This window comes from Eupeodes corollae, chromosome 3 (genome assembly GCF_945859685.1).
Source record: "Eupeodes corollae chromosome 3, idEupCoro1.1, whole genome shotgun sequence".
NCBI lineage: Eukaryota > Metazoa > Arthropoda > Insecta > Diptera > Syrphidae > Eupeodes > Eupeodes corollae.
The window spans coordinates 39,662,495-39,682,239 of record NC_079149.1 but is presented as its reverse complement, the minus strand read 5'-3'; the positions used below and the strand labels follow the sequence as shown (position 1 = coordinate 39,682,239).

General features: G+C 37.0%; 1 protein-coding gene across 3 annotated transcripts in view; it reads left to right on the top strand.

Moving 5' to 3' along the window:
* LOC129951171 (proton-coupled zinc antiporter SLC30A2) overlaps positions 1-19,463 on the top strand; it is a 46,738-nt gene extending 27,275 nt beyond the window's left edge. Inside the window, exons 1-9 of one of the 3 annotated variants that reach the window (XM_056063201.1) lie at positions 1,879-2,016; positions 2,224-2,355; positions 14,334-14,496; positions 14,717-14,870; positions 15,051-15,338; positions 15,536-15,662; positions 18,469-18,638; positions 18,789-18,859; positions 18,984-19,463. In XM_056063201.1, coding sequence (XP_055919176.1) covers positions 1,969-2,016; positions 2,224-2,355; positions 14,334-14,496; positions 14,717-14,870; positions 15,051-15,338; positions 15,536-15,662; positions 18,469-18,638; positions 18,789-18,859; positions 18,984-19,090 — 1,260 coding nt within the window. In that variant the 5' untranslated portion in view covers positions 1,879-1,968 and the 3' untranslated portion in view covers positions 19,091-19,463. Of the gene's footprint in view, positions 1-1,878; positions 2,098-2,223; positions 2,356-14,333; positions 14,497-14,716; positions 14,871-15,050; positions 15,339-15,535; positions 15,663-18,468; positions 18,639-18,788; positions 18,860-18,983 lie in introns of those variants that run through there. The other 2 variants (XM_056063199.1, XM_056063198.1) reach the window with 2 other exon arrangements.
* Positions 19,464-19,745: the final 282 nt, after the last annotated feature.

The following is a 19,745-nucleotide window of genomic DNA, read 5'->3' as shown; positions in this document are numbered from 1 at the left end:
GTCCTTACCTAAAACTGAGCAGGCTTGGCATAAGCAAGCCATTGTTGTATATACTTTATGATATGCTTAACGGTAGAAAGTTTGTTGTCAAAAGTGGCAATGTAACTTCTACCACTACATTCTTAATTAAAAATGGTCTTCAACAGGGAGCGGTGAATTCGCCGATTCTTTTCAGCATTTACACCAGCGATATGATAGGTAATCTTACAAAAGCCAATTGCCTACACCGACGATCTTATTGCGTACAGAACGGCCCGAAAGGTTGAGGTTATTGGAATTCTCTTGCAGCGTGATTTCGACAAGATTCAGCGATATTGTGACGACTGGAAACTGAAAAAAAATTTCCAGAAGTCGGAGACAAATCTGTTCCGGACTCCGTTGGCTAGGGCCACGAGGGATAAGTGCAAGAATTGGCGCAAGATGGTCATCGTTAATCTTCATGGGCAGCAATTAGGAAGAAAAAGTTTACTGAAGTACCTCAGTATCAAGTTAGATCAGTATTTATATTTTGACAGACATATAAATGCTGCTCGTTCCGTCTGAAGAAATGGATTTTTCACAGTAGTCGTTGACCCAGAGAGAAGTAAATTTGCTACATGGCCCTTATACGGCCGATGATCGCTTATGGTTGTCCTATGTGATTCAACGTTGCCCCTTATCAGATGATGACGTTTCGGGTGTTCGAGTGGCAGTGTTTACGACGCTGTATCGGCTTATATCGGACTTCTTATGTGCATTACTATTCAAACGAGGTCCTATACAACGGGGCTTGAATCAACAGAATTGACAATTTCGTGATAAAACTCGTTCGATGTCACATTGCAAGAGCTATGTCTTCGACCAACGATTTAATTTTCGGGGCGTTCTATCCGAACGACGAGTATTTTGCACGCTTGAGCGGCTTCATTCCACCAGAGGCGGATATGCGGTCTGATACTAGATAGATTGGCAGTTCCGCTAATCTACCACGTCAGACCGGGACGTCATGGGAAAAGGCGGAGCAGAGCTCCTTCGGTTCAGTAGGGCTGTGTCCGACCGGGACCGAACTGATAGGTTGAAGCAGGAGAACCAGTTAAAAAAAAAAAACACATACAAAAAACATGGAATAAAAAAAAAGACAACAAAATATGAAAAACAAAAATGTTAAATAGTTAGATTTGCTGCTGTGGTTCTTCTAGTTCTAAGTAGTTTATGGGTAGAATAGGTAGTTTAAGTTAGTTTTAAGTTTTATTTAAGGACCTAATTTTAAGTAGTTTGTAAGTAAAAATAGAAAAGGATATTGATATTAGTTTTTTTCGAATTTTCTAATAAATAAAAAAATAAATACAATTTAAATGAAGTAAAATAGATCTTAGGGCCGAAAGGCATTAGTATTAAGTGTTATAGTTTAACTTAGAGTGTCCGTATGGGATAATTAAGTTAGTTGTAAGTTATGGATAATTAGGCTAGCACTTTTTGGGCAGATGTCCGGGTTTAAAGGAATTGAGGAAATTCTTAATATTACATAAAAAAAGATAAAATAATAAATGAATATAGTTAATATCTTAATCATTTTCTGCTTGACTTTTCACAGCAGTTATTATTCATAATTCAAATATACATTTCATCAATTATTGTTTTTCCTTAGAAATTGTCATATAACTATTGTTATTTAAGTCATTTTATTTTGTTATACTTTCCATTTCCGGATAGCTCTATACAAAAAATAATATCTCTTCAAATAGTGTGATTTTTCTATTCAAGAACTAATTCTTTATGTTAATAACTTTTAAACAAATATAATTGCTTCAAATATTTAAAATGTTACTATTTTATTGTTGGTTGACTTTTGTGGTGATGATGATTTCAAATCAGATTTTGTTAGTTTCTTTACATCAACGAACAAACGAATGATTGACGTGAACGATAATATTTGTATTGTAATTTTAAGTTTTAATAATTTTAAAATATTTGCTATTTTATGAAAGAATGTCAGACATGGAAAATTTAAAAACTTTGTTCAGTTTGACAATTTTTGTAAGTTGAGTTCAGTCGCTTGAAAAAATGTTCAGTCTTATAAAAAAATATAAATTCCGTTTTATTTTTTGGACAAATAACGTACTAAAGTTTTATATTTATTTTTTGTTTTAACTTTATGCAAGATAGAAACAAATAATACCAAATAAAATATTGAGTACATTTATTTCGTTAACTTATATTTTTCTTTATTTTTCTATATTTCAGGATGACCATGAAATGTTTTACAACAATTGCAAATGTAATCAATTAGGGTTTGCGGTGAATTTAAAAAGCAAAAGTGAACGTGATGCTAGAATCAAAATATTCCTTGCCATCGCATTGTGCTGCTTGTTCATGGTAAATTGGTAAATATTTATTTTAAAATTTTAATCTTGTTTAAGTTTTTGCTATTTATAGAAAGGGACTTAATATTTAGAAAAAAATGTTGAGAAATAGATTTTTAATGTTTTTATTTTAATCTTATCCCTCAAGTCGTAATTTTTTAATTTGTAACGTGTGAGGTTAACCCTAATTGAGTAGTTTTACATAAAACTTATAGCAACAAAAATCATTTTTAAACTACAACAAAGCAGACATTTAGGTTAGGTTAGGTTGGAGTGGCTGTCCAGATGTCATTGACACACGTAGACCTCAAGGGTCCATTGTGATACCACTAATGAGGTTAGTAATGAGGAGAGTAATGGACTTAAACAAACCATTTCGTAGTCTTAATAAAGTTAGAGAGACGTTTTGTGTCAATCGTTGCCAGTTCACTGGTGTTATCGAAGAAGGGATTACCAAGAAAGTAATTCCTTCTAATGGAAAGTGCTGGACATGTACACAGAAGGTTTCCTCTGTTTCCTCTTCCTCCTCGTCCATGCAGCTTCTACAGAAGTCATTTGTGTAGACCCCTAGCCTCAGAGCATGTCTTCCCATGAGGCAGTGTCCCGTTATTACTCCAATTGTAGAGTTTATACTTTGTCTGCTCAGTGATATCAAGCCTTTTGACCGTTTTAAGTCAATACTTGGCCATATTTGCTTGGTTGCTAGGCAGGTGGTACTTTGTAAACAACTTTGGTTTTTTTGTTTCTAGAGCATATTGCTTGAGAAGATATTTGCATGTAGCAAGTGGTGTTCCTATGTTATATTTTCTTCTAACATAAGGCAGAAGTAGAAGTGTTCCGTTTTTGGCGAGCTCATCGGCTTTACAATTTCCCGGATTGTCTCTGTGGCCCGGCACCCAAATGAGGTGAATGTTAAACTGTTCCGTCATTTCATTCAGAGATGATTGACAATCGTGGACTGTTTGAGAGTTTGTGGAGACAGACGTGAGAGATTTAAGAGCGGCTTGGCTGTCTGAGAAGATTCGTATATCCTTACAAGATATAACGTTTTCTTTGAGCCAGGATAGTGCTTCTTTAATCGCCATTACTTCGGCCTGGAATACACTACATTGATTGGGAAGTCTATAGGATAGATTGAGATTCAGTTGTTCTGAAAAGATACCACTTCCAACTCCGTGATCAGTCTTTCAACCGTCAGTATAGAAGTGTACCGCATCGTCTTCCAGGGGTCCCTCTTCTTCCCAGGAGGATCTTGAAGGGATGGACACATGGAATCTTTTACCAAATACCATTTTTGGGGTGGTATAGTCTAAGCGATCTGGGATAGATCTGAAATTGTCTAGAATGGTTGTATGTCCAGTATTGTTACTGGTCCATTGAGAGGTGGCTCTAAGCCTTACACATGAGTTGGCAGCCACCTTTTTAGAGAAGATGTCAAGTGGTGTTAGGTTTAAAAGCACTTCCAGTGCTGCGGTTGGTGTTGTGCGAAGTGCTCCAGTGATGCACATACCTGCTGGCCGCTGGACTTTAATGAGCTTATTTAGATTTACCATCTTGTCCAGTGCGGTCTACCATACGACGGCTCCATAAATGAGTATCGCTCTGATTACCGAAGTGTATAGCCAGTGGGTAATTTTTGTGGAGAAGCCCCATTTTGATCCTATGGCCTTTTTACAAGTAAAAAGCGCTACAGTAGCCTTTTTCACTCTTTCATCAATATTTGCCTTCGAATTTAGTTTTTTGTCTAAAATGAGGCCCAAATATTTAGCTTGATCGGAAAAGCTTAATGGTATTCCTCTAATCTTGGGTGGGCTAATCTGAGGAATTTTATATCTTCTCGAAAAGAGCATTAATTCTTTATTGTGTGGGTTGACGTCCAATCCACATTGCTTAGCCCATTTAGTTAGCCTGTTTAGCGCATTTTGTAGGAGTTCCGAGAGAACTTGAGGGTGCTTTCCAGATACGGATATCGCAACGTCGTCAGCATAGGCAATCACCTTAAAACCCTCTGCTTCCAATGCTGTAAGTAGGTCGTTTACTACCATGTTCCATAAAAGAGGCGAAAGGACTCCACCTTGGCGAGTGCCTCGGATCACCGATCTGGTGGATGTAAAACTTCTCATGTTAGAAATTATTGTCCTGCTTTTGAGCATGAGACTTATAAGATCTATGAGTGACTTCTCTAATTTCAGCTTATCCATTGCTGTTGTGATCGCCTGGTAACTGACGTTGTTGAAAGCTCCTTCAATATGTAGGAACGCTACCAGGTTATATTCTTTGTATTCGAGGGAATGTTCAATAATACGTACCAGTGAGTGAAGTGCTGATTCTACTGATTTTCCCTTAGAGTAAGCATGTTGAGCTGTGGAAATGAGACGTGGTTTTAAATTATGTCTGATATAAATTTCAATCAATCTTTCCAAGGTTTTAAGAAGGAAGGATGATAGGCTGATTGGTCGTAGATCTTTAGGGTTAACGTGTGAGGGTTTCCCTGCTTTGGGAATGAAGACTACTTTTGCCATTCTATAGGCTTTGGGAATATATCTCAACCCTAAACAGCTTGTCAGAATGATTTCCAATGGTCGAATAATCATGTCTGAGCATTTTTGTAGTTCGGCCGGAACATTTAAATGTTCAAAATATAACCTTTGATTTGGTAATTGAAAATTCAATCTTTGTCTAAAATTTAAGTAATGCTGTCAATATTGAATTATAAAAAGAGGCGGGGATGCGACCCACACTGATAACTTCGAATCCTGTCTGTCGATTTGTCTTGTTTTAAAGGTTTGTAGGTTTGTGTGTTTTGTTAAAAAAATTGTCAATTGAATTATTCTAAGAAATTTAAAAATTAATAACAATTTTTGCATATGATGAAATAGTTTGATTACAACTTTTTTTTTGTTAACGAGATTTTTAATTGTTAACCACTTTTTACCAATTTTAGTAGCATTTCTTAAAAGTTTTTATTTCATATTCAAACAAATAAAAATTGGATGAATAAAAATCAATATCACGAGATATCGAGAACCGAACATTATTTTTACCAAATGTTCGTACTGTTTTTTGTAGAATTTATTTTTTTTATAAAAAAACGGACTGTTGGATTTTTGTCAAAAAATTCAACAAAACAATATTTTATGTCAAATAATATAAGTTTGAAACCAATATTTTTAATTTTTGAAAAGACATTTGAGTCGAAAATCAATTTGTACAAACTTATAGAAATGTTAAAATTAGATTTAAGCCAAAATATCAAAGTTTTGAAATGATATTTAAGTCGAAAATCAATTTTTACTAACTATTATTAATATTTTTTTAGGTTTTTATTTAAAAAAAAAAACTGTTGATTCCATTTTTTTCAAAATTTTTGGAGATACAATAATGTTTTATTCGTAAAATTTTTAGTGACAAATGTTTTGTCAGCTTTTTTGATTTATAAATACATTATTATCTGTATAAAAAAGTTTATTTGAAGTCGATATCTTAACTGGTTCTTGAGCTATGGACGACAAAAAAAACTAATGTACGTACAAACGCACGCAAAGACATCTTTCTAAAAATCTTTTATTTCAACTCTAGAAACTTTGAAACGTCGAGAAATGTCAAAATTTTCAATTTGACAAATCGGACTTATTACAATTACTTCCTATGGGAAGTTAAAAACATAAAATTGACTACAATATACATGAAGCCATCATCGTTCAAGACTTATTTGATAACGACGCACAATGGAACACATTGACTTTTTTGGCGGCAAAAATCATAACTCTTGAATAAATGAGATATTCCTTTTTTTCATAAAGATAATTTGCAAATTTTAGGTGTTCTAGAATTCACTGTTAAAATAAAAAGTTTTGGTTTCAGAAATGTTTCAGTCTTTTTAAAATGCTTTTAAAATTTTTCTGAAATGTTTCTACCCAAAAAAATAAGTCCAGCGATGTCAAATTGCTTGATTTTGGTGGCTAGTTGATATCGTAATGTCGGACGAGAAATTACGCTGCCAGGAAATTTCTCTAGCAATAAAGCCACATGCACTCGAGTTGTGTGGCATGTGCCATGTGGCACCGTCTTGTTGAAGATTCGACACATTCGGGCAACAATATCACTTACAGCGGCGATATGCTTTACAATATTTGTAAGCATTCAGTCTCTTCAAATTTCTTAACAATTTTAACAATTGCTTGCTTATTTGAAAGATGATGAACCATATCTCCTCTTAAGGCACGATATGTGGCTGTGATAGAATCACCATTTTTGTAGTAGGTTTTAACAATTTGCCATTTTCATAAATGTCAGACTTACAACTGAAAAAAATGGTTTAACAACTTAGTTTGACAAATGAAATCCTAACTAGTATGGATGCGGAAGGTTTCAGAGTAATAGCCTATGCGGACGACGTTGCTATAGCAGTTTCAGGAAAGCATCTTAACATATTAAAAGAACTCTTACAAAATGTCTTAGGCAGACTAATACTTTGGGCTGATCGGAGTGGAAACCGATTTAGTCTTATTTTCGAAGAGATACGAAATTCCATTTGTCAACCTTCCTTATATTAAAGGAATCCAATTTAAATTCTCAGACGAGGCTAAATATCTGGGTCTTGCTTTAGATCCAAAACTAAATTGGAAACGCAAAGTACAGGAAAGAGTCAAAAAAGCTACTGTAGCTCTCTTTTCTTGCAAAAAAGCTATTGGTAGTAAATGGGGCTTACAACCCAGAATCACATCGGTAATCAGACCGATTTTAATGTACGGTTTGGCAGTATGGTAGACTGCTTTAGAGAAAGCTATAATTTTGATTTTGTTTAAATTCACAAGCACTAAAGGGGTTATTAACCCTTTATACATTCGCACATTCTCGATGTGCGATTTAAGAAAGAATCTCTATACTTGACAGTACGCCCGAAATTGAGCTCAAGGGTAAACTGATGAGCATTCCTAGAAGTGCGAGTATTACGGTTGAATTGTTCAAGGGGTGGAATGCAACTGGCTAATTCCACAGAACATTGTTTGTAAAAATATCTATAAAACAACGAAAGGCACGAAACATTGCGACGATGTTCTAGCGATGTAAATGCATCGATTATAGTTGTGTCGCTAATCAAGCCCTTTTTTGAATTCTATCCAAGAGATTTAAAGTTGTTTTGGGGGCACCTGTACAGATATGCGAATTATATTCAAGCATTGGACGGATAGAAGCTTGTAGATTATAGCCATATCAGAAGGGGTGACAAATTTCTTGCATCGTCGGAGAAATCCTAAGCACCTAGCAGCATTTTTGGCGATATCGAATATGTGACCATTCCATAAAAGGTGATGTGTAATACACATACCGAGTACTGATAGTTGATAGGTTTCCTGGATGCAAGTGCCACTCATAGATAGTGACATCGGGGGTGCGTTACGCTTTAACGACAGGAGACAGCATTGAGTTTTCGAAGCATTAAATTCTACACGGTTTTTGATTCCCCATTGGACATGCTGTCAAGATCAGAATTTAATGAGCTTATTATACTCTGCCGGTGAAATTCCACATCCGAAGGACAAGGATGTAAATCTAGAAACGAATATGAAAAGCTGAGGGTACTGTCGTCAGCGAAACAGTTTAATGGATTAGAAGTGACGGACAAAAGATCGTTTATGAATATAAGGAAGAGTGTCGGCGACAAAACGGAGCCCTGGGGGACACCAGCATTTATTTTATGAATTTCAGACTTGAAACCATGCAATACAACTTGTATTGAACGGTAAGAAAGGTAATTTCTAATCCAACGAAGAAGAGATTCATTATTTCAAAAGCACGCGTTTTCATTAAGAGAGCTTGGTATCAAACTCTATCAAATGCTTTTGAAATATCAAGTGCAATAACCTTACTTTCTCCAAAACGATGTAAAGACTTGTTCCACTGTTCGGTGAGACGAACCATGAGATCACCAGTGGACCTATTGCTACGAAAGCCATACTGTCGTTCATTAAGAAGCTTCCGTTCTTCAAGATATTTCTTAAGCTGAAAATTAATCAGCGTTTCCATGACCTTAGAAAAAAGGGTGCAATTGAACTATAGTTTGAGGGAGAGGAGGATTCGTCTTTTTTAGGGACAGGCTGCACAAATGCAGTTTTCCATCCACTCGGGAAGAGACCTGTAGAATAGGACAGATGGAAAAGCTTACGCAGTGGTTTTGCCAGCGTTGAAGAACACCTCTTCAGAACAATAGGGGGAATACTTTTCGGGCCAGCGGATTTGTGTATGTCAAGGTCTTTCAGTACTCTTTCGACTGCACGAGTGCGAAAGAAGATTCGTCCCAGAGAATCATTTACGCTCTCAAGAACAGGAGGACTCATGACACTATCCGGTAGCATCGAATTAACAGCAAAATGTGCTGCAAGCAAATTATTGGCTTTATCAATCGAGCTTACATAGGGAGTGCCATTGTGGACGAGCGTTGGAACCGAGGATGACGTGGTGTTTCGTACGTTTTTTTACAAATTACCAGAAATTTTTACTACCTTTGGGACATTGTAGTATGTTTTACCTTAATTTCTGATCATGCAAAAATTTGGTTCGTCAAATATGACCATTACAGGTTATACTAGCTTGTTTAAACTTATTCCGGTTTTCCTCAGTCGGGTTGCCTTTATAACAACGGAAACTTACATCTCTGAACCTAATAACCTCTTAACAGCTCGAATTAAACCATGAGTTGTCTTTGGGTATGACAGATTTCAACCTATTCGGGAAAAATTTCTCATTCCACAAAGAATTAAATTTTTTACCATTTCTGCGCTGGAATCCACGTCACTATCGAGCAAGCATAGTGACCAGTTCCTGAAGAATTCATTGACACCGTCCCAATTGGCTTTCTCATAATGCCAAACGCCTAGAGGCGGTAATACATTGATTGTGTATTTATTAGGGTCAGAGGTAAGAAACAAGTCTAGGGTGTTGGCGGATTGACCTGCAACGTCAGGCTCATCGAAAAGCTGGGTTAATTGATTTAACTCAGCAAAGATCTCAACATACCTTCCTTCCAGTGTTGACTTGCCAGAATAACGAAGCCAAGAAGAATTGTGTACATTGAAATCGCCCGTAATGACTATTTCAGTGTGAGGATAATGGGCAACAATTCTTTAAATGGAGTCAGACAGAGAATCAAATTCGTTAAAAGTTGAATTTCTGTCCAGATTTGGACTTCGATATAAAAAACATGCGTGAATTTAGATTAGATTAGATTAAATTCCGAATGATTGGAATCTTCACCTGTTTGAGTTTCACTCAATGTCAAAACAGCTGGCCTGTTTGATGCAGTGTGGACATATGTGGGATAGAAGTTCTTTCTTAAACCACGAATGTTGCTAAAATCCACCCTGAATCCACCCAACATTCTAACGTTCAAAACTAATCAAACATAATTCGGACAGTTACCTATAGTAAGACTGCACCATCTTACTTACTTACTTAAGGAGGCGCTACAGTCCTGTGTCAACTAGGGCCTCACCCAACAAACTTCTCCATCTAGCTCGGTCCCTAGCTAGATGTCTCCAGTTTCGCGCTACAAGTTGGGTGAGGTCACCTTCCACTTGTGCGCGCCACCTGATCCGCGGTCTTCCTCTACTGCGCTGTCCTGTGGGTGCGGATTCGAAGACTTTCCGGGCCGGAGCATTGGTTTCCATGCGCTCTACGTGACCCAGCCATCTTAGTCGTTGGACTTTTACTCCTCTGGCTAAGTCTACGTCGCTGTACAGCCCGTACAGTTCGTCGTTCCATCTTCTCCTCCACTCCCCTTCGATGCATACGGGACCGTAAATCACACGAAGAACTTTTCTCTCGAAGCGATCCAAGGTGCTTTCATCCGCTTTTGTCATGGTCCATGCTTCTGCACCGTATAGCAGGACGGGGATGATAAGGGTCTTATATAGCAACACTTTGGTCCCTCGAGAGAGGACTTTACCACTCAATTGCTTTCTTAGTCCAAGGAAACAGCGGTTAGCAAGAGTTATTCTGCGTTTGATCTCAGCGCTGGTGTTGTTTTCTGCGTTTACAGTGGAGCCTAGGTAGACGAAGTCCTTGACTACCTCAAAGTTACGTCTGTCGATGGTGACGTTTTGACCAAGACGTCGGTGTTTTATGTCCTTTCTTGACGACAGCATGTACTTTGTTTTGCCCTCATTAACCGTTAAACCCATTTTTCCCGCCTCTGCCTCAATAAAGCCCCATTGACATCACGCTGAGTTCTTCCGATTATGTCAATGTCATCAGCATATCCTAGTAATTGGACAGATTTTTGAAAGATAGTACCTATATTGTTGACGTGTAAGCTCTGCACTATTCTTTCAAGCACGATGTTAAAAAATCGCATGACAGCGCATTACCTTGTCTAAAACCTTTTTTGACATCAAAAGGTTCTGTAAAGTTGTTTCCAACCTTTATGGAGCAGCGTGAATTCTCGATGGTCATCCTGCATAAACGGACTAGTTTGGCGGGGATGCCAAAACTAGATATGGCTCTATACAGCTCGTTCCTGTAGATGCTGTCATATGCGGCCTTCAAATCGATGAAAAGATGGTGGGTGTCGATTTGGTGTTCTTGAGTTTTTCCAGGATCTGCCGTAATGTGAATATTTGATCAACTGTGGACTTTCCTGGTCTAAAACCACACTGATAAGGACCTATCAGGTTGTTGACGATGGGTTTTAGACGTTCACATATTACGGCAGAGAAGATTTAATAGGCGATGTTAAGTAGACTTATTCCTCTATAGATGGTGCAGTTTAGAGGGTCTCCTCCAGAGGCTTTATTAGACTTCAACTTAGATATGGCAATCTTTACTTCGTCTAAGTCGGGAGGACGGGATTGTTGGCTTTCGTCGCCTGACAGTGGAATTCAGTTCTTCGTCGCCGTTATACAGTCTGCAGAAGTGGCCCTTCCATATCCTCAGCATTGACTGCGGTTCCACTATGATGTTTCCACTTTCGTCTTTGCAGCCTTCGGTTCTAGGTTTATGTACCTGTGAGTTTCGTTTCACCTGTTCATAAAACTTAAGAACCTCATTCCTGCTTTTATACCTCTCAACATCTTCGACCGCACGCTTCTCATGCCCTCTCTTTTTCCTTCTGAGAAGTCGGCGTTCCTCTCGCCTCTTCTGCTCATAGAGCTCATGAGCAGCTCTCGTCTGCATTTGCCTGCCGACATTCCTCATCAAACCAGGGGTTCCTTGTTGGTGGCTGTTTGAAACCCAGCACATCAAAGGCGGCTTCTCTGATTGCATCTTGGCAATGTTGCCACTGGTTTTCGATACATTGTGTTGGTGGCAGAGAACTTCGAGAGAAGTTAGTTGTAACTCGGTCGGAAAAAGATTTGGCGATCTCTGGCGATTGTAGCCGTTCCACGTTGTATCTTCTCCCAGCACCTCCCTGTTTTGCCTTGGGTCTGGAAATCCGAAGTGCTACCTTGGCTACAACGAGGTAGTGGTCCGAGTCGATGTTAGCTCCTTGGAAAGTTCGTACATCCATAATGCTGGAAGCGTGTCTGGCGTCGATCGCAATATGGTCAGACTGCACCATCACCCAATTGCAATTCGACAGAAATTTCCAGATTTCTATATCTCCCAGATCTTTCTGGGAGGAAAGGCCATTCCAGGAAGATGGTTCAATCCATTTTTATACAGATGGTTCAAAAACAAAAGAAGGGGTTGGTGAAGGAGTGTACTCTGATCGACTAAAATTAAATCTCTCATTCCGTCTTCCCAATCATTGTAGCGTGATCCAGGCGAAACTTTTGGCTATAAAAAAAGTCTTTTCCTGGCTTAAAGAAAACGTGACATCAACATCTGATATCCGTATTTTCTCAGATAGTCTGGCTGCTATCAAATCTCTGGACTCTGTCTCTACAAATTCTATAACAGTCCATATCTGTCGATCATCTCTAATGGGGATGGCACAACAGTTTAATATTTACCTTTGCCAGGTAACTGTAAGGCAGATGAACTCGCTAGGAACGTTAAGTACAGCCAATCATTCCACGTTTAGCACATACTGGTATATCAATCACTACTTGTAAACTGTTGCTAATGAAAGACGCTATGAAGAAGGCAAACACCAGGTGGAACAACATCACCAAGTGTCAGATCACGAAAAACCTTTGGCCAACACTAGATTTAAAACGTTCAAGGTGCTTGCTATTTCTAAGCAGATCGCATATAAGCTCGATAATAGGTGTCATAACCGGACAATGTCAAATAGGAAAGCACGCCAAACGACTAGGCGTATTCTCAAATGACTTTTGCAGAAGCTGTATGGACGAGGCATAGGAGGAAACAATTCTTCATCTTCTCTGCTCTGGCTCAAAAACGCAAGAATTACCTAAGAGAATTCTTTTTTAACGATCTAAACGATCTAGATCCTATCAGCATAATCAGCCTCTCGCGTTTCGTAAGGGACTTAAACTGGTTCCATTGAGCTTAGGAGGAAGCCTCAAGATTCATGTCGTATAACAATGGGCCGTTTCCATCTTGGACAGCCTCTTTAAAATAACCTAACCTATGGTTAAACCTAGAACTTTGAAAGTCAAACTAAAAAAAATATAAAACCTTAACGCAGTATCTCTTTGACTAACAATCATAAATAAGCAGAATCGGTCTCTTTATGTAAGCAAGAACGGATATTGATTTTTGAACCAAATCCGGGATAAACACACTTAATAAGCTCAAAAAATGAATCATAAATTTTCCTTTTTTCATCATTCAAATTTCGAGTTTCGATTGTGGTGTTTTCAACTTTAGGTACCCTAATTTGATTGCTAGAGCTCAAAATATTTCTTATTTGTTTAAAATTAGAAGAGGACAATACTTTTAAAAGCCACCTGAAAAATGATAAAAACAATGATTTTTGCAAAAACGGTCCACTGTTTGAAGTTTGAAGAATCAGTCAGACCATTAACGATCAATTAAGCTATTTCTGATGAGTATTTCCTTAATCTTGAGTTAGGAAATATCAATTGAATTCGAAATCAAGAATAGTAAAGTTTACAAGTTCACACGATAGATCATAAGGTCCTATGGTTCCTATACCTATAAAACTAATAAATTCCTTTAGCGTTTCTCAATCAACTAAAATTATATTGTCTCCGGTAAATATTTAAATTAATCTCTTGTGTATTTATGTGTTTTATTGCAAATAATTAAATTTTACATTTACATTTATATCAATTTAGTTTTATAAAATTACTGCAAACAATTTTCTCTCTCAAAAATAAAATGTCAAACCTTCCACAAAACCTCATTACTTATTTAAACACTTTTACCGCAAAACTGTTGATCTTAATTTAATGTGTTTCTGTTTAAATTCAATTTCCGGTTATTTTCAAAATGTCTTAAGGCATTGATTATTACGTATAGAAAATAACTATAAATGATTTGGGTCATCGATAAGGTATAAACAAGCTTTAGAGGCAAAGAGAGACCCTATAATCCCTATAAAGCATCAAGAATAAAACTTGTCATTCATTTTCTTAACACATATCGAGTTAAGTTTTCCATGACTCTATACAAGATGAAGGTTCTAAAACATCTACTAAGGATATTATACATATGTATGTGTGTAGGTTATAGGTTTACGCACCTCAAGAACCCAGTCAGAAAATCATTGAATTATAATAAAGGTCTATTCTATTTATTATACGATATAATACAAACTACATATAAAACAAACACGCATACTCTCTCCCTCGAGTACAATTGGAATATCTAAATCCTTGTCAACATAGTTAAATAAACGAGTCCTTGTGGAATTAGGAAGCAAATCTATTTTCAAATACAAAATTGAAAACGTCTCTTTGTCCTATTCCGCATTCCATCTCCTATATATTCATATAACACTCCCCCCTCCCCTTTACTCATCCTTTCTTATTTGATGTTAGGAAAATACGAACATATATGTACCTATGTGCAGTACATTATGTACAACAGATATGCTTATATAATATCTATTCATTTTAGATTATAGAATTCCTTGGAGGATACATGGCCGGAAGCCTGGCGATAATGACAGATGCTGCCCATTTGGCATCTGATTGCGTTAGCTTTGTGATTGGTCTCTTGGCGATTTGGATATCCAGCCGAGCACCTGATCAAAACATGTCATTCGGATACAAACGCATCGGTAAATGAATGAGTCCTTTTATATAATGAGACACAATTCCAATTTCAATTGCAATCCTAAATCTCAATCCTTGTCCAAACATAATCCAACCCAAACCATTCCCAAAAATTGCCATCAGTTATCAAACAGAAAAATAAATAAATATTCGAATTTCCGAATAAAGGAAAGTCTGAAATCAAATTTTGAATATGATTTTGTATTTGGCATTTCCATCATTTAGAGGTCATCGGAGCACTGGTATCGATATTGGGTATCTGGATCCTTACAGCCGTTCTAGCCATTGTGGCATGCCAGAGATTATTTTCAGATGACTTCGACTTGAATGCGGATACGATGATGATAATCGCTGGAATTGGGATTTTAATTAACATTGCGTAAGAACTGCTTTGTAGAAGCCAGTGGGGAGGATGATTGTGTCAGGCACGTCCTCGTCCTTTCTACTCTCTTACTCTCTCTTTACAGTATTCATTCGAATTTTATGAAGTTTTGATTTTTCTTCTTTTTTTTCTTTTTTTTTCTTGTTTTTCTCTCTGTGCTGTGGAACATCCTTGCAGCATGGCATTCATTTTGCATGGTTCGTCGCTTTTTCCCGGCTCACATCATGGTCACTCCCATGGACACGATGGAGGACACCATCATTCGCATTCGCATTCGCATTCGCATGCTCATTCTGCTGCTCCTACTACTGCTGTTGCTGTTGCTGATGCTCGGAGTGATGCTGCAACTACTCATGGCCATCATAGCCATTTTCCGGGAACTGATGGTGGTGGTGTTGGAAATCCATTGCCAGCAGACGTCTCAGTTTCCACATCTGCGAATATTGTCAAACAACAACATGTGAGGTATCAAGGATGTGGTTCCGATCCGAAAACTCATTAATTTCATGACCAAAAATTCGTTCTTTTTTTTTTTCATTTTTGTTCGTTTAATTTTTATTTGATATGTAGCTGTATTTTTTTTTTACTTGTTTCGCTTTTTTGATTGACGTATAAAACTCTTAAATAAAAAGAAATAATATGGAAATTATATTTTTTTGCAGAAACAATCCAATGCCAGCTTGCGGTCAGGAACAAAACCTGAATTTGCGAGCTGCAGTCATTCATGTATTTGGTGATCTGGTACAAAGTGTAGGCGTTTTTGTTGCCTCAATTATTATTAAATTTTATGTGAGTTTATGTATTGATGTATATTTATATAACTGTATGTAGTGGGTAGTGAATTTAACTACATTTATAGGATTTTTATTAATTTTGTGGATCGAAAAAAGGGACTATTTGTAAATGACACTGAAACTGACATCACAGTGGGAAAACATGGTGTAAAAAGACCTAGTTTCAGTACCGGCCTTCACCTTTTTACTACATAAAAGTCATACTTACATTTAAAAAACATTAAGTGAATGATATTTTCTGTTAAAGAATTGTAAACAAAATTGACAGGTCCATAGAAAAATAATATTGACTTCAGGTTTTCTTCATAAAGGCTTTTTTTTTAAACAGGCTTTAAAATAGCCTACTATTTGGAGAGCTTTACTTTTTAGCGTTTGACAGTCAAGAAGTGAATTTTACCCCATTACTAAAACTGGAACGCATTGAATTTTTAAAAGTTTACTAAACATTTTTGAACATTTTGCAATTACAGCACGTTCGCAGCGCTTATTCATTAACTTATAATATACCCTTAAAAAACAAATATATTTGCATTAGGAAATTAATTAACAAGAACAATACCAATACAAAAAAAAAACCAAAACTCTTCCTCACTCTTTTTGAAGATAAATTTATTGCAAATTTGTATTGCAGTAAATAACTTACATTTCACTAAAATTTTTTGAAAATTAAGCTTTGTCTGTTTGATCGAAAAAACACATTTATAAACGGTGATTTTTTAAGAGCTTGAGAACTTTTTTAAAAAAAAACGCATAAAATTTGCAAAATCTCATCGATTCTTTATTTGAAACGTTAGATTGGTCCATGACATTTACTTTTTGAAGATAATTTCATTTAAATGTTGACCGCGGCTGCGTCTTAGGTGGTCCATTCGGAAAGTCCAATTTTGGGTAACTTTTTCGAGCATTTCGGCCGCAATAGCCCGAATTTCTTCGGAAATGTTGTCTTCCAAAGCTGGAATAGTTGCTGGCTTATTTGTGTAGACTTTAGACTTGACGTAGCCCCACAAAAAATAGTCTAAAGGCGTCAAATCGCATGATCTTGGTGGCCAACTTACCGGTCCATTCCTTGAGATGAATTGTTCTCCGAAGTTTTCCCTCAAAATGGCCATAGAATCGCGAGCTGTGTGGCATGTAGCGCCATCTTGTTGAAACCACATGTCAACCAAGTTCAGTTCTTCCATTTTTGGCAACAAAAAGTTTGTTAGCATTGAACGATAGCGATCGCCATTCACCGTAACGTTGCGTCCAACAGCATCTTTGAAAAAATACGGTCCAATGATTCCACCAGCGTACAAACCACACCAAACAGTGCATTTTTCGGGATGCATGGGCAGTTCTTGAACGGCTTCTGGTTGCTCTTCACTCCAAATGCGGCAATTTTGCTTATTTACGTAGCCATTCAACCAGAAATGAGCCTCATCGCTGAACAAAATTTGTCGATAAAAAAGCGGATTTTCTGCCAACTTTTCTAGGGCCCATTCACTGAAAATTCGACGTTGTGGCAGATCGTTCGGCTTCAGTTCTTGCACGAGCTGTATTTTATACGGTTTTACACCAAGATCTTTGCGTAAAATCTTCCATGTGGTCGAATAACACAAACCCAATTGCTGCGAACGGCGACGAATCGACATTTCACGGTCTTCAGCAACACTCTCAGAAACAGGCGCAATATTCTCTTCTGTACGCACTGTACGCATTCGTGTGGTTGGTTTAATGTCCAATAAAGTAAACTGAGTGCGAAACTTGGTCACAATCGCATTAATTGTTTGCTCACTTGGTCGATTATGTAGACCATAAATCGGACGTAAAGCGCGAAACACATTTCGAACCGAACACTGATTTTGGTAATAAAATTCAATGATTTGCAAGCGTTGCTCGTTAGTAAGTCTATTCATGATGAAATGTCAAAGCATACTGAGCATCTTTCTCTTTGACACCATGTCTGAAATCCCGCGTGATCTGTCAAATACTAATGCATGAAAATCCTAACCTCAAAAAAATCACCCTTTAGCTTAAGACTTGTTGCCTAAGTCTGGCTCCAAATAAGCGCTGTTAGTTTTCTCGGTAGCAGTCACCATAGTAAATATCACAGTTTTTGACCTCTTTTTGCCCAGTCAATTCCATCGTACTTCGTGGATGGCGGTGATGTCTGCTTTATAGCAGTCTAGGGCCTCCGCTAATTCTTCGGCTGGTCTGTTAAAAAACCTAACATTCCACGTGCATATCCGAAGTTCCTTGTCCTTAAATCGTTTGCATAGGTTGTCAACAGTAGATCCATCCGTATCTGAAGCTTGTTGCTGCTTCGAAACTAGGAGATTTGAACGTTCAATCTGTTCAATTCGATTTAGATTCTAACTCCTTTAAAACATCGATACATTTCGACAAATCGGAATGATTACAATAATTTATCCACCACAGAAAGCTTCATATAAGCCAAACCCAAACTTCATTCTGCAATAATGTTCGCAATTATTTCAATTAAACTTAAAAGTCATCGTATCTACTTACAATCAATTTCCAATACTCTTTTAAACTGTCAAGTAAAATTTTCCAAATAGCTGTGAGTTTGTCTATCAATTAGATACCGTGTTTCCACAAAAGTGTAATTTAATCAATTTATTACGAAAACACATCAAAAAGTTAGTTGAATAATGTAGAGTGTATACGAATAGTTCCCACATTTGATTCCTATATTCACTTTGATGATGATGATGATGATGATGCAAATTAACTTCCTGTATATAGTTTAGAATCTTTAAAGTATCAAATTTTAATTTACATCCTTCCGTTTTTGTCCACAGCCCAATGCAAAACTTGCTGATCCGTTATGTACGCTTCTGTTCTCGGTGATAGTCATTTTCACGACAGTCAATTTATTCAAGGAATCTGTTTGTATTCTCCTGGACTCGGTGCCAAAGCAAGTGCCTCTGTTAAAGCTGCAAAGTGATTTGTCCAACATAAGTGGAGTTAAGTAAGTTTCTCGATTTGTGTCCTTTCTATCTATCTATCTATTTCCGGAAGTGAATGCCCTTCCGTTTACATTTCTATTTCTATATATATGTATTGTAGATGCCAACATGCAACTATACTAATAATGATTGTAATTATTCATTCGACACAGATCCGTTCACCATCTCAATGTGTGGAATCACACGGTCAATCACAGCGTAATGATGGTCCATTTAGTTGTTGGTATGTTAATACTACTCGTATGATGGGGAGAGGGGTTGGGGTGGTTTTTATTGTAGAAGAACTCTGCTGCTGATGGCCATAGTTTTGCTAACCTATTTCCATTTCACTTAATGTATCATTTCAGATATCCTGGCAGATAGTGATGCCATCCTGACGGAGGCTACCTCCATGGCGCACGACAAATATCACATTCAGCATAGCACAATTCAAATTGAACGTGTGCGAGTGTGAGTTGGAGCTTGAGTTCGAGTAGAATGAATGAAGCGATAAAGGATACAACAATAGGACACGCTACACATTCAAGAGAGGGGTTTTAGTGATGCTTGCTTAAGGACAATAAATGGGAGAGACTATAACGACGACGACCAACGACGCGATACGAAATGGAAGAAGCTTTTCAAAAAGACTGTGTGTGTTATATGTGTGTATTAGGGATAAGGATTAAGGATTGAGCGAAATAACATTATAATTTTCGAATGCCATTCGATGAGAAGTAGTCATACAATATAGACGATGTGAATTCGAAAATTTTTGTATAATCTAGTGTTACCAAAAAAAAATGCTTTCTTAAATAATATTTATATAAATGTTTTATTAAGTTGAATTTGTTTTTTTATATGATATTGATATGATAAGCTGATTGTATCGATTGTGGAAAAAGAGTTACAACAAACAAATACCACATTTTACATTATTTAATGCTTATGCTGTGAAGAATTTTTTAAAAAAAGTATTAAAATAAAGTGAAGTCATTTTATACAATTTATGTTTATTTTAAAATTGGCTTCTACATATTAAAGGAAATGGTTTATTTGTATTTTTGAAAGTTAAAACACACATAGTTTGCCCGACACATAAGAAAAGGAGACCCTCCAAATTGCGTCAA